At 48.2% G+C, this 19,065-nt stretch overlaps 1 protein-coding gene across 2 annotated transcripts in view; it reads left to right on the top strand.

Moving 5' to 3' along the window:
• The first annotated feature begins 8,447 nt into the window (after positions 1–8,447).
• PPARGC1B (PPARG coactivator 1 beta) overlaps positions 8,448–19,065 on the top strand; it is a 125,043-nt gene continuing 114,425 nt past the window's right edge. For both annotated transcript variants that reach the window (XM_030927457.1, XM_030927456.1), the window contains exon 1: positions 8,448–8,610. In XM_030927457.1, coding sequence (XP_030783317.1) covers positions 8,533–8,610 — 78 coding nt within the window. In that variant the 5' untranslated portion in view covers positions 8,448–8,532. The remainder of the gene's footprint in view (positions 8,611–19,065) is intronic.

Genomic DNA, 19,065 nt, shown 5'->3' with positions numbered 1-19,065 from the left:
CCACCCTGACTCCCAGTTCAGAGCTCATTTTGGTGCAGAGTCCTGAAGTTCCACCATCGTAGATACCCCTTGCTTGGGTCTCCAAAATGTCCCTGTTCCCATATGTATCTGTTACTTAAATAACACATTTGCAACATAGTTATCAGAGGGGTTGGTTTTTATTTAGAAAGAAGCTAGTAAGTTATATTTTATTTATTATAAAAACAAAATTGTAACAGCACAAATGAAAATATTATTAATAAAAGAAATTCTTTCTGCCACCCTAATCATGTCTCATTTGTTCACATTGCTTAATGTCATTCTAACATACACACTTTATGTGTACATTTATGCATACAGCTGTAACCTTTTTATATATATTTTATCATCTTTTTTCACTCAATTTTTTTTTTTATTTTTAAGGAGCTGAATTCAGAAGACAATGTTACACATTTCTTTTATATAGCTTTCTACCTTCTGCAGAGTATTTCATCAAGTAAGTAAACCACTACACCTTCATAGTTTTTGTATCATGAAATATTTTAATCATACAGAAAATCTCAAGGAACAATGTACCACACATATTTAACAAATATTGATATTTAAAAAATATTTCTAAGCTTGGCATAGTGGTGTGTGCCTATAGTTCCAGTAACTCACTTGGGAGGCTGAGGCGGGAGGATCGCTTGAGCCCAGGAATTTTAGGCTGTGGTGTGCTATGCTGGTTAGGCATCTGCACTAAGTTTGGGATCAATATGATGACCTCCTGGGAGCAAGGGACCACTAGGTTGTCTAATGTGGGGTGAACCAGCCCGGGCTGGAAATGGAGCAGGTCAAACTTCCCATGCTGATTAGTTGAGGAATGGCATCTGTGAATAGCTATGACTTTCCATTCTGGGCAACATAGAGAGACCCTGTCTCTTAAAAAAAACAAAGATATATTTACAGGTACAGTTGGAGCTTTCTTCTGCATGATGTACTTAAGTCCACCCCAGGATGGACTATATAATTTTCAGGGCCCAGTGCAAAATGAAAATGCATTATTCAAAAATCATTATGAATTTAAAGACAGCAACAGCAGAGCATTAAACCAAGCATAGAGCCCTTCCGAGTACAGATCTCAATGCTACTGTACAGGTGACACACCTGGGCAGCCAGCCCTAGTTCCCCATCTCCTCTCACTTTCCTAACATTGATCTGTGTCTTCATTGTCCCATGTTTATGCTTTTACTTTGTATACATGCATTCACCAATATTATGGAGTATTGTTACGTGTTTTAAAATATTGCATAAATGGCATCATACTGTATGTATCCCTAGGCTGCTTGTTTATCTTACTCACTCTTTTTGAGAGGTATCTGTGTGGAATCGTGGAGATGTTATTTATTTTCACTATCATCTAATATTCCATTGTGAGATCTCACCGCAGTTCATTTTTTCGGTACCCTGTATTTTTATCATAATTAACAGTACTGAGGTGAACGGTTCTCCGTGCATGTATGTGAGTTTCTGTCTGTCTGTCACTAGGTGTGGAATTGAACTGTTCTGCCTTGCTGGATGTTGAAGTTATTTCCAAGTTTTTGCTTGGCACCAATGTGCTCTCCTGGGGTGTTTTCCTTTGGATGTTCCTAAGTCATCTGAAAAGTTTCCCTTGGGAGACTTTCCTCTGAGCTACCTTTCTTCTAAGATCACCATCCACACAGTCAGAAACTGTGTGTCCTGACCCTTTCCTTTTATTCCCTCACCACTTCTAACCTATTGCCAAAGCCAATGGATTCCCACTCTAAAATAAGGCTTTAACCCATCCTTCCTCCATTTCCTTCCTGCTACTTCTGTTATCGTGGTTCGGGAACCCCCACTCCCCTAGACTCCTTTTCCAACTCCTAACTTGTCCCTCAACCCCTCTAGTCTCCAGTCCCCAACTCTCTTCACTGAAGGACTCATTGCACACTACCAAGTTGCATGGTGACATGCAGTGCTCCCGTGCACATTGTAGAGATTAGAGCTGTGAGTTACATGACAGTAAGATTGCATCGTAGTCACCATTTGTGGACCTGTAGCGTGGTACCTGGTACCCAATAGAATCTAAAAATATCTGTTGATCAAAGGATGAATAAACGTCATGCTGTCATTTTCCTATCTTTTGGATCACTCAGGATGAATTCGCCAAAGGAGCATTATTGATGACTTAGAATAATGAATGTAAAGTTCACAGTCCTGTGTAAACTGAATTTGATCCACACAAAACTTTAGGTCAGTTGAGACCAGCCTGGGCAACAGAATGAGACCCTGTCTCTACAAAAACATAAATAAGTTAGCTGGACAAGGTGGTATGTCTATTGTCTTTACTACTTGGGAGGCTAAGCAGGGAGGATCACTTAAGCACAGGAACTTGAAGCTACAGTGAGCTGTGATCACATCACCGCACTTCAGTCTGTGTGACAGAATGAAACCTTGTCTCTAAATAAAAATATATAATTAAAATATAAAATATTATATATTATATATAATAAAAATATATAATTGAAAAAACTGTAGGTCAGGTACAACAGATAGGATAACCCTTACCAAGAAGTGGTTTTCCCAAGATCCCAAAGCCAGTAAGAGACAAAGTATAAAGAACAACAGGTACTCAGGTATTCTTTCCATCTGCTTGTCTTATTTCATAGGTGCCCTACATTTAGTTTAGAAATAACTAAATATAAACTAAGTTGCCCTTTAATGTCAGGTGACTGTCTCTTTAAATGTTGCTGTTCTGACACAAATATACATCATTCTAATGTGTGTGTGTATATATATATGTAAAATGTGTATATATATATATTTAAATAATAACCTGATAGAATTTGTATCTCTCTAGAAAAGAAAGAACTCTCATCTCTGGGCCTTTGTTTATCCATCTATTAAATGGGCATAAGGAGGGTCCTGTCTAGGATCTTTTGCTCCGTGAGTAGATAAGGAAAAAGCACACTTTTCTATCCCTATCTAATTTTGTTGCTCCCATGCTCTGTGCAGTCATTTATGGGGCTGAGGAGGATGAAGGAGGAGGATTTATGGGGCTCTTGCAAAACTGGGAAACAGTAATAGCTGACATTATAGCTGCTAATGCCCCTTACCTGCTGATTTGAAAGCGCTTTAATCACTTGTAGCCTATGAAACAGAAAGTGATCTGCTAGCTATTTCCCCCAAATGCACTGGTGAGTTCATAGGTTAACCCTACAGGAAGAAGAGAGCATTGCTAAACACAAAGAAGAGCCTTGCTTCATGGGCTTTCAAGTGTCAAAGGCCCCAATTATTGACTCTGAGACCCTCAGATGCTACCATCTAGCTGATGTTCTAAAGGATCAGTCCTGAGGAGAAGTTCATCCTATAGAAGCCACCTGAGCACTCCACACACCATCTGAAGCCCTGGCTTCCAGTTCTGGCTCTGCCACTAAAGGGCCGTGTGACCTCAGCCACATTCCTCTACCTATACAGTGAAGCTGGTGGAAAACACCTTTCCACTGCCCCTCCGCAGTTCTAAAGTTCTATCATTCAATGGGAGGTGGAGATGGTTTTCAGCATCAACAATACAAAGCAGGCAGCTTTTTAGTTCTTCTTGGCCTGAGTCCCTGCCTCCTGGACAGAAGCTGGGAAATAGATGAGCATCTGGCTCCCTGGCCTGGGTCACGGAATCACAGAATCGTGGGTGGCTGGCAGGAATCCTCTGCGTTTATCAAGACCCATGTCCTACCTCCCTCCTTCATTCAACACAAATTTACTAAGCAGTTGCGTTGAACAGAATGTGGGCAGAGATGGCGGCTGTTGTGTTCGCCAATTTATCCATGGCATCTAGCGCAGTGGGTGGCACATAGCTGCTCACTACATATCTGCTGAATGGTGTCTCATCTCCTATAGTAGAGTCACCTAAGGGAGCCTATTAAGCACAGATTCCTGGGCCCACCCCAGACCTCCTGAATTGGAATCTCTGGCGATAGAGCCCAAGTGACTGTCATGCCCTCCAGAGTTTGAGAACCACAGCTGTATGTAGTGTCTGAATAAAGCATTATCTTGCTATCGGAAAGGAGAAAATGCTGATGTTTCAACTTTTGAGCATTTGTCGGTAGTGACTAAAATATTCAAGTCAAATAGGTTCATTTTGCTGTAGCCATTTCCATGGAGCCTGGCGATCTCTGCGCTTTGCACTAGGTATGCACAAGGCTCACTTTCACTAATCTTGAGGGAGGCGAGGCCGATAAAAAAAGGCAGAGAAGATAGGAGTCATGCCACACAATGTCGAAGCTTGGCATTATTATCGCCCTTCACTTGGAAGTTATCAAACAGGAAATGTGCTGCCCTTCTAGCTTTCATGGGGAGGTTAGATGCTATGAGGTTTTTCACCCTCCCTTTCCAGTGTCTGTAGCTTGGACTGTGTACACACCTGGGTTCAAATCTGAGCTGTTGTCTCTATGTAGTCTGGGGCCAATCACTTTAACCCCCTTTAAACTTTTGTTTCTTCAGTCATAAAATGGACATCATGATTTACCCTACGGAGGGTTGCTGGAAGGATTAGAGATGTAATAAACTCAGGCGCTGGGCACATGCTCAGAACAGAAAAGCTCTAAGTTTTGATTGATGTCTATAAACTGCCATAACATTTGGGATGCAGGACTCTGCAGAGGTTCATCTAGGCTAGCTCCTTCTTTTTTCTTTTTTTTGAGACAGAGTCTTGCTCTGTTGCCCAGGCTAGAGTGCAATGGCACAGTCTTAGCTCACTGCAACCTCTGCCTCCTGGGTTCAAGCAATTCTCCTGCCTCAGCCTCCCTAGTAGCTGGGATTATAGGCAGGTACCACCACACCCAGGTAATTTTTTAAAATTTTTAGTAGAGACGGGGTTTCACCCTGTTAGTCAGGATGGTCTAGATCTCCTGACTTCGTGATCAGCCTGCCTCGGCCTCCCAAAGTGCTGGGATTACAGGTGTGAGCCACTGCGCTTGGTCTGCTCCTTCTTTTTTTTTTTTTCCTTTGAGAAGAAGGCTCGCTTTTGTCCCCAGGCTATAGTGCACCCAACCGACCACTCCTTCATTTATTTATTTATTTATTTTTGAGATGAAGTTTCTCTCTTGTCCTTAGGCTCACTGCAAACTTCGCCTCCCGGGTTCACGCGATTCTCCTGCCTCAGTCTCCCGAGAAGCTGGGATTACAGGCACCTGCTACCATGCCTGGCTAATTTGTGTATTTTTAGTAGAGATGGGGTTTCACTATGTTGGCCAGGCTGCTTTCGAACTCCTGATCTCAGGTGATCCACCTGCCTCGGCCTCCCAATGTGCTGGGATTACAGGTGTGAGCCACCAGGCCAGGCCGTTCCTTCAGTTTATAGATAAGAAAATGGCCTCAGAGAAGAGAAGCAAATGGCACAAGATCATCTAGCACCTCAGGCTTTTTGAGGGCTTTTTTTTTTTTTTTTTGAGATGGGGTCTCAGGCTGGAGGGCAGTGATGATCACAGCTCACTACAGCCTCAACCTCCTGGGCTCAAGTGATGCTCCCATCTTAGCCTCCAACGTAGCTGGGACCATGAGTGTGCACCATAACCCCTGGCTAATTTTTTTTTTTTTTTTTTTTGGTATTTTTTGTAAAGATGGGATCTTCCTGTGTTGCCCAGGCTGTTCTCAAACTCCTAGACTCAAGTGATCCTCTGGCCTCAGCCTTCTAGTGCTGGGATTATAGGCATGAGCCACCACACCCAGGCCAGGACTTTTAATCTCAGTTAAGAACTTCACATTTTTCCACGGGCCAGAGGAACTTCAAATTCCTCCATGAGGCTGAGACTCTGTGAGCGACCTGTGATGAAGGAATTTCTGGGACAATATGCTTTTGAAAAGGAGGCTAGATATCTCAGGTGAGGCCCTTTCTCACCTAAGTTTCTTGCCAGCCAGAAGACTGTTGTGAGGATATAGTGATTGGCAAGAAAGTCCTTGACGTTGGGCAATGTGTGGCTTTTCTACCAACATGAGAGTTTTAAAAACAAAAAAGCCTCTGAGAAAGTGCTGTCAGGCCTTCGCTGGCAAGGCAATGAATGGCAGCTCTGCAAGGACCAAGGCTAGAGATGGCTGGCTTTGGGAACACTTCAAAGTTTGGTCATCCAAAGTTTGGCCTCTGGGCTGTAAAGGACACACCACCAGTCAGGGGCCAGGCTGGGCCTGGAAGGGACATCTCCAGAAACCATCCCACAGGACTCTGACTCTGGTGCCCAAGGGAGTAGCAAAAAAATGGGGTCTTGGGAGAGTTCAAGTCCTTAGCGCTAATGGCGATGACATTGGTGATGTTGGTGATGATAGTGATGATGGGCATTTCCTGCCTGCAAGATTCAGGGCCAGGCAACTGACTTTACATGAATTGCAGTGTTTCATTCAATCCATCCTCATAAGATCCCTATGTGGAGCAAGCAGTACCATTGCTATCCCCACTTTACAGATGAGGAAACTGAGGCTCAAAGAGGTTATGTGCCCTTGGTCAAGGGCACATAGCTAGTTTGCACCAGGATTCAAATCTGAATATTGTGGAGTCCAAAGTAAGTCAGCAGCCTGTAAGTGCTGGAAAAAAGGCAAGTAACATTGGCTAGTGCCTTCAAGGGATATATATTTATTTCCATTTTAACAGAAGGGAAACAGAACAGAGCGCTTAGCATATTCTCCATGAGGTCAGGCACTGGGCCAAGCACTTTACATATATTATCTCCTCAATCATCAAAACATCCCTATGAAGTAGGTAGTTTTTTGGTCCCCATTTGTGTAGATGAGGAAACCGAGGCCCGAGACTAAATGACTTGCTGTGGTTCCAAATCAAGCAGTGTGACTCCAGGGCCCATGCTCTTCACCCCCTGAATTGCTGGATACTGGAACCAGATGTTCCAGTATCCAGATGCAGGGTTTGAAACAGGACCCAGGACTCCTGACTCCTAGTCTAGGGCTCTGAGGCTAGAGGCAGGCTCTCTGTTGGAATGCATTGTTCCTTAAAAGCACACTGGCCTTAAGCCCAAAGAGTGAAATCACGCCCTGCGGTTCTGGGAACCTCAGACTGGAGAAGGAAGCTTTTGCCCTGGTGTTCAAGTCTCAGCAGGTGTGCTGGAGACTCTCCCTCTGTTTCCTTCTCCTGCTGGAAGGGAGCCCTTGCTAGGTGGGCAGGGTGGGGCAGCCCTTATGAGTGTCGGGTGGGAGGAGGGCAGGAGGCAGGTGTGCCCAATAAAACAGACCTAAAGCTTCCCGCCTTCTTGCCTTCATCCAGGCAGTGCCCTCATCTCCTGTCTGGCAAACAACAGGGCATGATGATGAGAGTTCAAGGTTGAAGTCAGGAGGTTTGAGTTCTGGTTCTGGCTCAGGAAGTCACTCCATGTACACACTGACAGTCAGTTTCCTTATCTGTATAATGCGTGGTGGTGGTGGCAGAGAATCAAAATTCTCCAGCCTTTTCAGTTAACACATCACCTATTAAGTGCCTACTGTGTGCCAGGAATTGCAGATACAGCAAGTGCAAAAGCAGATTTAAGGCCCTGCTTTCATGATGTTAGCGTCTTGTAAGACAGATACAAAGATTAAGTCTTCACTGCAACAAATGTAAAATGGCAACTGTGACCAGCTTTTAGAGAAAAAAGGCCTGCTGATGGAGCTAAGGGAGCCCATGATGGTGGGAGTGGAAGGAGAGGAAATGGCTTGACAGTCCGAGGGGTAATAGGGCAAGATGCCCTGAAGAGATTACTAGGTGAATGGCTGCTGGGTGTACAAGCCCGTTGTGAGTGGGCCTGCGGAGGCTGGCAGGAGCCCAGCCCCTTCGTGCATTGTGGGCATTGGTAAGAGAACTCATTGGAGTTTTTTTGGAGAAGGGTGTTGGGGACGATGGGAGATAGACATATATGATCAGGTTTAGCACAGAATATAGGCAAACCCACCCTTCAAGTAAAAGATAAAAATGCCTCCTCCTCCAAGGAGACTTTCTTGATTTATTTTCTTTTGATCTATGGTATTTCTCCCTCCTTCTCTGGCCTTGTATCCTGGGTAGAGAAACTCAATCCTCCAGGGGAGTATGACCTGAGCTTTCCCTTCCTGCAACTGATGTGCGCTGTAGCTTCAAACGAGGTCCTATGCCTTCTTGAGCCTCAGTTTCCCCAGCTGTGCAGAAGAAGCAGGTTGTTTCGCAGGGTCCGCCCAGCGCTAACGCAACGTGATTCGTTCTGGCAGGAGCCGGGGGCTGCCCGCATTGCTGCGCAGGCATCCGGCTGCTGGCTGGGGCACCGCCACCCGGCTGCCTGTGCTTTACCGCCTGCTGAGGGCTGCGGGAGCCGGTCGCGGCGCCAGACGCGGCGCAGGAAAGTGGGTGAGCGACCCCCGGCTCCCGCGGGCGCCGCGCGGCCCCGCCCCCGCAGCTAGCGGCCCTGCGGCAGCCGGGGGCTGGAGCTCCGCCCTCCGCCTCCCGCCGGCCTCACTCCCTCCTCCCTCCTCCCTCGCTCGCTCGCTGGCTCCCTCCCCTCGGGCCGGCTCGGCGTTGACTCCGCCGCACGCTGCAGCCGCGGCTGGAAGATGGCGGGGAACGACTGCGGCGCGCTGCTGGACGAAGAGCTCTCCTCCTTCTTCCTCAACTATCTCGCTGACACGCAGGTACGGCCGGCCGGGGCTGCAGGCCCAGGGCCAGGGGTGCTGAGCTGCGGGGAGCGCAGCCGCAGCCGCGGAGGCCGGGAGGCAGCGGTGGGCGCCCTGGGGTAACTGGGGGTTCCAGGCTGCAAAGCCCCCCTTCCAGGCGCCCTGCGATGCGCTTCGTTACCGGGGCAGGGAGCTGGAGGTTTCCCTGGCGCGTGCTGGAGCGCTGGGGGCGCTACTGCCGCTGGGGAGGGTCTAGCTTTGGCCGCTTGGAGTCTGCCCCCCGGCGGGCAGACCTGGGGGGTACCGCGCTTCCTTTGGGAGGTGTAGGCGCGCCACGGTGTGAGGTACCCTCAGGCTGGCGCTGGGTGCTGGAGGCGCGCCGTCAGCTCCCGGCAGCTCCGGCACTTGCTGCCGTACTTTCACGTGGACTTGTGGCCCCGGCATGGGTGCTTGCTCCGGTCTCCGGAGTACCCTAGTCCTCCAGGCTCTAGTCACCCGAGTGCTGTTGCTGGCCCCCCTAGGTTTTCTACCCGCGCCCGCAGCGCGGAGTTTCCTGCCAGTTGCCGGCTAAAGGCATAGGGGTCTGCGGGGCACGTGGACATGCGGGCGGAGACAGCGTCTTCCTGGTTTCGCTATCGGGCGTAGCCCCCTGGGGGGAAAAGCCAGGCTGGATGAGGGCGGAAGGACTGTCTGGGGGCGCCTGGGTCCCCCTGCGGTGCGCGGCCCCGGTGCGCGCTCCACGATGCTGGGGGAAGGGAAGGCGAGGCGGAGTCCCAGGCTCTGGCTGAGCCCGGGAGCCCCACTGGCGACACGCGCGTGACAGGAGAGGGTGCTCTGGTGTGCCGGGGCGCGGGGGAGCGAGGAAGCTGGTGGCTTGGAGACTGGGAGAGGGGTGCTGCTGGGACAAGCAGCCACCAAAAATGTCAGCACGAGGCGTGCGCGCCCCCCACCCCTTCCCCCATTTTCCCCACCCAATGCCTGTTGCAAGCATAAAGTTTGGCTCCAGAGTTAGGGCTTTTTCTCTGGGCGCCCGGCTGCGGGTCATCGGGAAGCTGGGGATGCGGCGGAACCTCGGAGGAGTTCCCGGGTGCTGGCACACGCCTGGGCACGGAGAGGGGCGGCCGGGCGGAACCGGGCGCGGCTCGCGGGGGCTGATTTGGTACCTGGAGTGGGAGCGCCGGTGCCGGCCCGTTTTGCATAACAGTGGAAGGGAGGGGGAAGGCGGAGATGGGGGGAGGGAGGTGGGAGGAGAGAGAGGGAAACTTTGCTTCTTGTTATAATCTGCCTGTCTTTGGGCGGCAGCAGCTGTCATGGGACCGGGTGGGCGGGGAGAGGCTTGCAAGCTGACTCCTTGCGGTGAAACGCGACTTGGAGGGGACGCCGCAGCCGAGACGTTCAGCTCCGGGCGGACTCCGGGTGGCGACTTCGGGCTGGCGGCTGGGACGGCGTGGCGTGGCAGGGTGTCGCCGAGAGGAAGCCCGCCACGCGGAAGGCAGGCCGACTCTGGCCCGCTGCAGACGCCGCTGCGTAGGGGAGCCGCGGGGCCGCATGGTCGGTGGCGGGCGCGCTCGGGTGGGTTCGGGGCTGAGGCCGGAGGGGCTAGTGGCGTGTGATTGCGCTTCTCGAGGTCGGGGGGAATGTGTGCTGAGCAGGTTGCGCGCGCGTGTGCGTGTGTGTGTGTGTGTGTGCACACGCCGCGCGCGCCGGGCGCGTACCTTTACCTCTGACGAAACTGCGGTGGAGCTCCCGCCGTCGTCGCCGGGCTCCGTCACACGCCCCGCGCCGGTGTCTGCGCCGAAGGCGGGTCCCAGCCTCAGTACCCCCAGAGCCGACAGCTTGGGGCTAGCGGGCACTGAGTGCGGGAGGAGGGGCAGAGTCGCTCCTGGGAAGATTGTGTCCCCAGATCTCGAAATTGCCCGGGGGCGTCTCCGAATCTCTTGGCTGAAATGCGGTGAGGGAGGCCTGAAATAGCCAGAGACTCGTTCAGGAACCCATGTCAAGAACTGTCCGCTTTGGACCATACCCCGGATTTTAACTGGATCTTCAGTGTTTGGCTCAGCAATAATTAATTATTTTGCCCTTTAGCTGCCCAGCGAGCCTAGCTAGCAGAAATATTTCACCCAAGGAAACTAGAAAATTGAATAATCAGGTGTTAGCAGGAGCAGTGCAGTGAAAGTTAATCTGGGACATTTGCTTTTTTTTTTTTTATTTAACCACGTGACAAGCGGAGGATCTTCTGGTGATCTTTGCCTGCCCAACTTGGGAAATGTAATTGATAGGATGAGCTTTGAGCCGCCCCTAGAAGGCTCGGAGAGCCCAGCCGGAACAGGACCTGGGCGGGCCCAGTGTGCGCCTCCTCATTTTACAGTTGGAGAAAGAGGCTGTGAGGGGTGAGCGGCTTGTATGGGACCATGCAGCCAGAGGGTGACAGAGCCACCCAGGGCTCCTGACTCCAGGTCCTGTGTGTTACCTCGAAATAGCACTGGACTTGGAGTCAGAAGGCCTGAGTGGAGTCACCTTCCCCACTCTCTGGCTGGGTGACCCCGGAGCAAGCCATTTGAACTCTCCGAGCCTCATTTCCTCCATCTGTCAAATGGGGCTGGTGGTGACGCAAGAGAATCCAATGGCCCAGTGGTGGGGGTGAGCATTGTTTTGCATGTGAGATGTTCTGGTTGTTCCTGCAACCCCCTCTCCTCCCCCAAACTTTCCCTGACCCTCCCCTCCTCCATCTCCCTTTGGGAGCTTTGGGGAAAGTGGATTAAATGGTAATTCATTGTCTTTGTCCCAAAAGATTGTTGTTGTCTTTGGTGGCTAATCCAGGGTTAGATTAGAGGGAGGACTTCTGTTTAGAAGACTTAACTTTTACCCATTGGGGCCAAAGTACGGAAATTTAGCAGAACAAGGATTGCGAAAGTTTCTTGGAAAGCTTTGAGGCATGAATCCCAAAGGACTGTGGGTGGCTTCACCTTTGTTCAGGCTGTGCCTCTGGCCCAGAGTGCCCTCACCCACCCGTCCTGCATGGCCTTCTCCTCTAGTAGGCTCTCCCAGCCCAGCTCGCCATGCTTTCTGTCCTCTGGTTTTCTGCATCTGTGTTATACAACCAAGCGCTTTGTGTGAGTCTGGTGTCCGGTAAGATTCTAGCACTAGGGTTGTGCCTTTTATCATTGTGACAGCAAGGCAGCTGTCAGTATGCTGAGCCGTGTTCCTTTGCTTAGCTCTTGGCTAGGCACATGGATTACAGACAGGGTCGCAGTTGGGTCCTGCCAAGCAGAAGCTCCCAGGCTGGCAGGGGAGACAGCTGGGCAGTGAGTGTGGGAGAGAGGAATGCAGAGGGCTACAGCTGTGGGCAAAGGCTTCGGCCCCAAAGGCCACACAGCAAGCCCTAAATATGGGCTATTTGGAGTTGCTTAGGGCATCAGTCATAGATGCACAAAATGTCAGAGTTGGCGGCGGGAATTTTAGAAATCATCTGTTCTAACATCTTATTTAAAAATATTTAATTATAGAATTGTTAGAAAATACTGCCAAGCATAAAGAAAAAAATGAGAAATATGTAACATGACCCAAAGATAACCACTGTTAATTGTCATGTATATTTCCAGACTGTTTCTTTCCTGTTCATATAGATCACATCTTATTTTTAAAAAATGGAGTCGCCGGGCATGGTGGCTCACGCCTGTAATCCTAGCACTTTGGGAGGCCAAGGCGGGTGAATCACCTGAGGTCAGGAGTTCGGGTCCAGCCTGGCCAACATGGTGAAATCCCGTCTCTACTAAAAACACAAAAATTAGCTGGGCATGGTGGCACACGCCTGTAATCCCAGCTACTTGGGAGGCTGAGGCAGGAGAATCGCTTGAACCCGGGAGGCAGAGGTTGCAGTGAGCCGAGATCATGCCACTTCACTCCAGCCTGGGCAAAAGAGCAAAACTCAGTCTCAAAAAAAAAAAAAAAGGAGTTATCCTGAATATACTGATTTGTAACTTGGAATCGCGCTGTTTTGTAACTTGTTTTTTTCTCCTCCAAACAATATGCTGTGAACATCTTTCCACATCAGTAAATATTCTACTTAGTATCTTAATGGTTATATAATGTCTCATTGAAGATTGAACCGAAATGTATTTAATTAATCCTTTATCGTTACTCATTTAAGTTGTTTAATTTTATTTTGCTATTGTAAGCAATGCTAAAATGAATATCTTTTTGTGTATGTCTTTGTTCCTTCCTTTACATTCCTAGAAGTGAAATTACTCCATCAAACCAATTCCTGGATTCTCTTCTAGAAAGATTGTACTTATTTGCGCACCAGCATGGTCTGGGAACACCTGGTTTCCTATACCCAGATAACTGTTGACATTTTCATTGTTTTTCATTTTTACCAGTCTGTTCATCAATAAATTCTGTTACCCTTGTTGTTTGAATGTGCATTTATTTGATTACTTGTGATGCTGAACTTCTTCCCCATATGATCATGGGTGATTTGTGGTTCTGAGTTTCTGAACTTGGCCCATTTTGCAATTGGTATCTTGTCTCCTTGTTGTTCTAAAGCTGGGACTGAGCACCCAGAAGGGGCCCCTGCCACATGGAGAACTGGGAAAATGGCTCCACACACCCCTTGAAGCCAAGGCCAACTTCTTTTTCAAATCAGTTTGTGGGTTTGGACAAGTGTATAGTGTGTGGGTGAAGGTTGAAGTGTAGCCTTCACTGGGTGCATCTGCCCATTCTTCATCTGTATGAGACTTAGGGAGAGTAACTTCTTCACCTGAGCCAGAAGGGGTCATGTTCACCAGAGACCTGGGCTCCACTTTCGTTGGGATTCCCTGGCTGGTGCTAATGATCAGGATGCCTGTGGAAACCCAGGAAGGGCAATGGCCCAGCAGCTGGGCCCTAGGGGCTCATATTTCCTCTTTACCTTGGGGCCCTGCTCTTAGCAGCTAGTGCAGGCCAGGCAGAAGTTCCACTATGCCACGTGAGTCACTCTCTTCCTTCTTCCTTTGAAATAAAAGAAAGACTGGCTCGAGTGAGAAGCAGCCTTGCAAAGGGGGCTCAGGCTTGAACTGCATTACAAGAACATTGCAGTGTTGATCCTTGCCTTCTCCTTCATCATTGTCATCATCAGTGATGTTTACTCAGTATCCCCTAGACCCCATGCAGTTTACTGAGCCTTCTGTTTGCACTGCTACATTTCATGCTCATAGAGATTGTGCAAAATGTAGGTGCTGTTGCACAGTTACACCTGATCTTACAGTTTCAGAGAACTCATTGACTTGCGGAAGACTAATTACCTTTGAGTAAGTAGAAGAGCCAGCATTAGTGGGCAGTGTTCCCAGACTACTTGACTCCAAGCTCCTTGAAGACAGGGACTACTCTTAGTTTTTGTTCATCGTTGTTTTTCTAGCACCTTGAGCAAATGAAGCCACATTGATTATAGAGAGAGAATGCAGAGGCCGGGAGCGGTGGCTCATGCCTGTAATCCCAGCACTTTGAAAGGCTGAGGCGGGCTGATCATGAGGTCAGGAGTTTGAGACCAGCCTCACCAACATGGTGAAACCCCGTTTCTACTAAAAATACAAAAATTAGCTGGGCGTGGTGGTGTGCGCCTGTAATCCCAGCTACTCAGGAGGCTGAGGCAGGAGAATCGCTTGAACCGGGGAGGCAGAGGTTGCAGTGAGCTGAGATTACGCCACTGCACTCCAGCTTAGGAGACAAAGTGAGACTCCTTCTTTAAAAAAAAAAAAGAGAAAGAATGCAGAACAAGTCCCTCTGCTTCTCTAGGCCTGTTTCTCAATCCTTGAAATGGGGATAATAAGCCCTAACTCTCAGGGTTGGTAGTGAAATAATACAGTGTATCTAAAATGAGCATTAATCTGCTGCTCATGAAAGTTGGAATAATTCTCTCTTTGAAACACTTTAGAAGGACAGGATTAAGTATGGAACTAATTTTCATACATGCAATCTTTTTTTGCATAAAAAAGAGAAGCGTAATTCTTATTAGAGAGTCAAGGGTACCCAAATAAAGTCATTTGGAAGAAAATGATCAGGGTCAGTTTCTATCTGTCCTCCTACAAGGTAGTCAGAGTGCCTCATATTCATCCCATTGATACTCAGCTGATGCAGAATTGATTGGATTGATCTTTCTGTTCTTCTCCCCTTCTGATCTAGGTTTTTGTCTGTTTGTAACTAGATTCCTACAGTTACTACCAAACAGATCTTTGCCGCACCAGACTTTGTCATCTTCCATTTGTCTTAAGCCCTGATGGCAGATCAGTCCTCTTAGAGTGCATATCTGATATCACTCTCTTGCTCACACATCTTCCATGGCTCCCCAGTACATTTTTTTTTTCTTTTAAGACTTTATTTTTTTAGAGCAATTTCAGGTTCACAGCAACATTGAAAAGAAGGTACAGAGATTTGCCATATACCCTTGCCCCCAACATGCATAGCCTCCTCCATTATTAATATTCTCCACCAGAGTTGTAGATTTGTTCTAATTGATGAACCTACATTGACACATCATTGTCACCCCAGAGTCTGTAGTTTACATTAGGGTTCACTCTGTGGGTTTGGACAAATGTATAGTGACAGGTATCCACCATGGTTACGTAACATCACACAGAATAGTTTTATTGCCCTAGAAATCTGCTCTACCTTTTCATTTCTTCTGTCCCCCAACTCCTGACAACCACTGATCTTTTTACTGTTTCTACAGTTTTGCCTTTTCCAGAATGTCATATAGTTGGAATCATGCAGTATGTAGTGTTTTCAGATTGGCTTTTTTGTCACTTGCTAATGGGAATTTAAGGTTCCTCCATGACTTTCATAGCTTGATAGCTCAGCTCTCCAGTATTTTAAAATTAAAGTCTAAACTTAAACTTGATTTCCAAGGGCCTTCAGGTACTTAAGTTGGAGAGTTAGGCCCTTGACTTTGTCTTGAGCTGTCTGCTTTTACTTTGGGATCCTGTACTTCCCCAGGAAAACCCTGAATTTTCCTCCTGGAGGCTTAGACTCGGGCTGCCCTTTTCTGTGTCCTCTGTCTCCATTTCCATGATTCATCCTGCGAGCCCCCGCTCACCAGCCATTGTTTTGGCAATGCCTTCTCCCTCACCTCCAAGCCAGCTGTTCCATCTTCTGTGTGGCAGTATGCAGGGCCAGCAGAGCACTGATCTTGGAATCCCCTTATTGGGTTTGAGTCTTGGTTCTGCAATTTGCCAGCTTTGAGGCCTTTGGCAGGTCACATAACCCCTCTTGAGCTTCTGTTTCCTCAAGTGGGAAGATATGATGATTAAGATTGTTGTGAAGAGGCCAGGCATGGTGGCTTACACCTGTAATCCCAGTGCTTTGGGAGGCTGAGGTGGGTGGATCGCCTGAGGTCAGAAGTTCGAGACCAGCGTGGCCAACATGATGAAACCCCGTCTCTACTAAAAATACAAAAGTTAACTGGGCATGGTGGCGCATGCCTGTATTCTCAGCTACTTGGGAGGCTGGGGCAGGAGAATCACTTGAACCGGGGAGGTGAAGGTTGCAGTGAGCCAGGATCATGCTACTACACTGCAGCTTGGGTGACAGAGTAAGACTCCGTCTCAAAAAAAAAGATTGTTGTGAAGAGTCAGTGAAAATCGAATGACAACATGGATTTAAAGTGTGTAACACGTGCCTGGCACAGAATAAGCACCAAATAATAGATATATCTCTTCGTCTATAGATCACATTAAGTGTTAGGAAATCACTCCTGGACGTTAAGCTCCACAAAGGCAAGAATTTTCGTTTATTTCATCCACCTTGTTTTTCACCATAATGAATAGATCAGTGCCTGGAATATAATGGACATTTAATCAGTCCTCACTGAGTGATTAGGAAATCACTCCTGGACGTTAAGCTCCACAAAGGCAGGGATTTTCGTTCATTTCATCCACCTTTTTTTTTTTCGCCAGGGTGAATAGATGAGTGCCTGGAACATAACAGATACTTAATCAGTCCTCATTGAGTGAATGAATATGCTAGACTATGAGCCTCTTCAGGGCAGACGCTGCTTCTTGTTTTATATCTTCAGTCCCAGTGTTCCTGAGAAGGGATGGACTAATCCAAGTCTGGTGGAATGAACTGGAATGTCCTCTCCCCACCACCATCCCTGCCATTTTAATGTATTCATAGCCTACCTGAACTTTAAGCCCCCTCTTGAAAGCCTGCACTCTCTGGAAAGCTTTTTTTTTTTAAGATGGTATCTCACTTTGTCGCCCAGGTTGGAGTGCAGTGGCGTGATCTCGGCTCACTGCAACCTCCATCTCCTGGGTTCAAGCAATTCTTCTGCCTCAGCCTCCCGAGTAGCTGGGACTATAGGCATGTGTCACCATGCCTGGGTAATTTTTATATTTTTAGTAGAGACGGGTAGGCTGGCCAGGCTGGTCTTGAACTCCTGACCTCGTGATCGGCTTGCCTTGGCCTCCCAAAATGCTGGGATTGCAGGCGTGAACCACCGTGTCCAGCCTCTGGAAAGCCTTTGAAGCTAACTTCTTCTGCTTCCACCACCCACATGGCTTGTGCCACTTACTATCCCATGGTATCTGTGTTTGCTTTTATTCCTACAACTGGATTGAAAGCTCTGGGAGGACATGAAATTATTTTTATCCTGGACTAGCACTGTGGTTGCCTAGAAGAGTGTTTTATATGTTTCAATGTCAGGTTCTCTGAAAAGAACTTTGTATTTTAAATACTTGACTATGGAAAATGTCAGCTTATACAGAAGTAGACAGTAGAGAGAACAGTATGGTGAATCCCCATTCCTCCATCACCCAGCGTCCACTGTTGAAGACTTGCAGCCACTCTTATTCCATCTCTATGTACAAGCCATCACTTCATCTGTGACTATTTCACTGTGTATCTGTGAAGAGACTTCTGAGTGCTATTGCATGGATTTCTCCCAATAACTGAGACTGGCTTTCCCCATTTTGTAGGTGATGAAACTGAGGGGTGCAGGGAGATTACGTCAGTTGCTCAGGGTCTTGAAGCTAGTGAGCGGCTTACCTGGGATTTGAACCTTCACCGTGAGCATCTCCCTCTCCTTCCGGGCTTGGGGCAGGGGGCCCTTGGAGATATCAGGTACACCTTGCCGTTTCCAGAAGAGAGGACACTGAGGCCCAGCTACTTGGCTGGAGGAGGCCCAGGCCCCTGACTCCCTGGCAAGTTCATTTCCAGTGTCAGGTTTTGCGAGGTGCGGTGGGCCTTAGCTCTTGGGGAGGGCCAGGGTGGGTAGTCCTCTGAGAGACATCATTGCCCTGAGTGGCTGGACTTTGGGTGGCTGTGGTACTGTGGGGCAAGGTCTACTACCACCCATGGACAGACTGCATTTTCTTCCTACTCTTGTCATTCCTAAATCCCAAAGGTCCCCCTTGCAGTTGACCACGAGTTCTCTCATGAGATGCTTAGGACTACCCAGTGAGGGAGCGAGAGCCAAGGGGTCAGCAGCTGGGTTCACAGAGCTCAGAGAAGAGGGGCCTGGCCTGAGGTCACCCAGCTGGGCACAGGGTTGACAGGCTCTTGGTGGCATCTGGATCCGTGGGCTCCCACCCTGTTCTTTCCTCAGAACAGAGACTGAATTGCCCCCCAGGTCTAGAGTAGGAGACCAGAGACGAGACCTGAGAGACTTTCACAAATGGTGGGATAAAGTCATTGATTAGCTGTCCCCAAAGGCCTGTGATGACTGTTTAGTGTTTTAGGTAAGAAAACAAACATTTGCCCTAATTTGTTTTAGTGGCTGCGAATGCTAGGATTGGGTGCTGCTTGGGGCAAAGCCCTGGGAGCTTGGCAGAGAATTTCTTTGGGCTTTCTTTTTCTATCTAGGAAATGGGACTGATAGTAGCATATACTCTGAAGGCTTTTAGTGAAGAATAGTTGAGGCAATGTCTGTAAAGTGTTCAGAAATGCTCAATGAGTGGTAACCCTTGTTATTATGGAAAAGAGACACATGTAATGCAGACTCTGCCATTTGTCTTCCCCCTGAGCTCCAGGTCCTTGATCTAGTCAAGGCCCTGAGGTTCCTCTTGCAGAGTGTTTTTTCCTGTCTACTTCTGGGGCAGGTGACGAGGGATCCCATCCAGCCCTAGCAAGTGTTGCAGTACTGACTTAGGAAACCACATCTAGTGAGATGCCACTTGAAGGGAGAAGAAATATCCAGTAGTGGTTAAGAGCTCTAGGCTTTGGAGTTTTAACTGCCTGTGGTTTAAATCAGTGCTCTACCACTTACTAGCTATGTGACCTTGAGCAAGTATCTTAACTTCTCTGACCTCAGTTTCTTCATATATGATCCCCCAAATTGGGGATAATAATAGTGTGCTCTTTGTAGGATAACTTAAGATAGCTGCAGATAATTAAGGCTTGCAGCTTCACCTGACATATAGTAAGCGCTCAATAAATGATAGTCACTAGGATGATGACAATGATCATGATGTGAAAATATGAAACACAAATGTCAATTTGAGC

This window comes from Rhinopithecus roxellana, chromosome 3 (assembly GCF_007565055.1).
Source record: "Rhinopithecus roxellana isolate Shanxi Qingling chromosome 3, ASM756505v1, whole genome shotgun sequence".
Classification (NCBI taxonomy): Eukaryota; Metazoa; Chordata; class Mammalia; order Primates; family Cercopithecidae; genus Rhinopithecus; species Rhinopithecus roxellana.
Note: the sequence above shows the minus strand (reverse complement) of the source record. Positions and strands in the feature narration are given on the sequence as shown.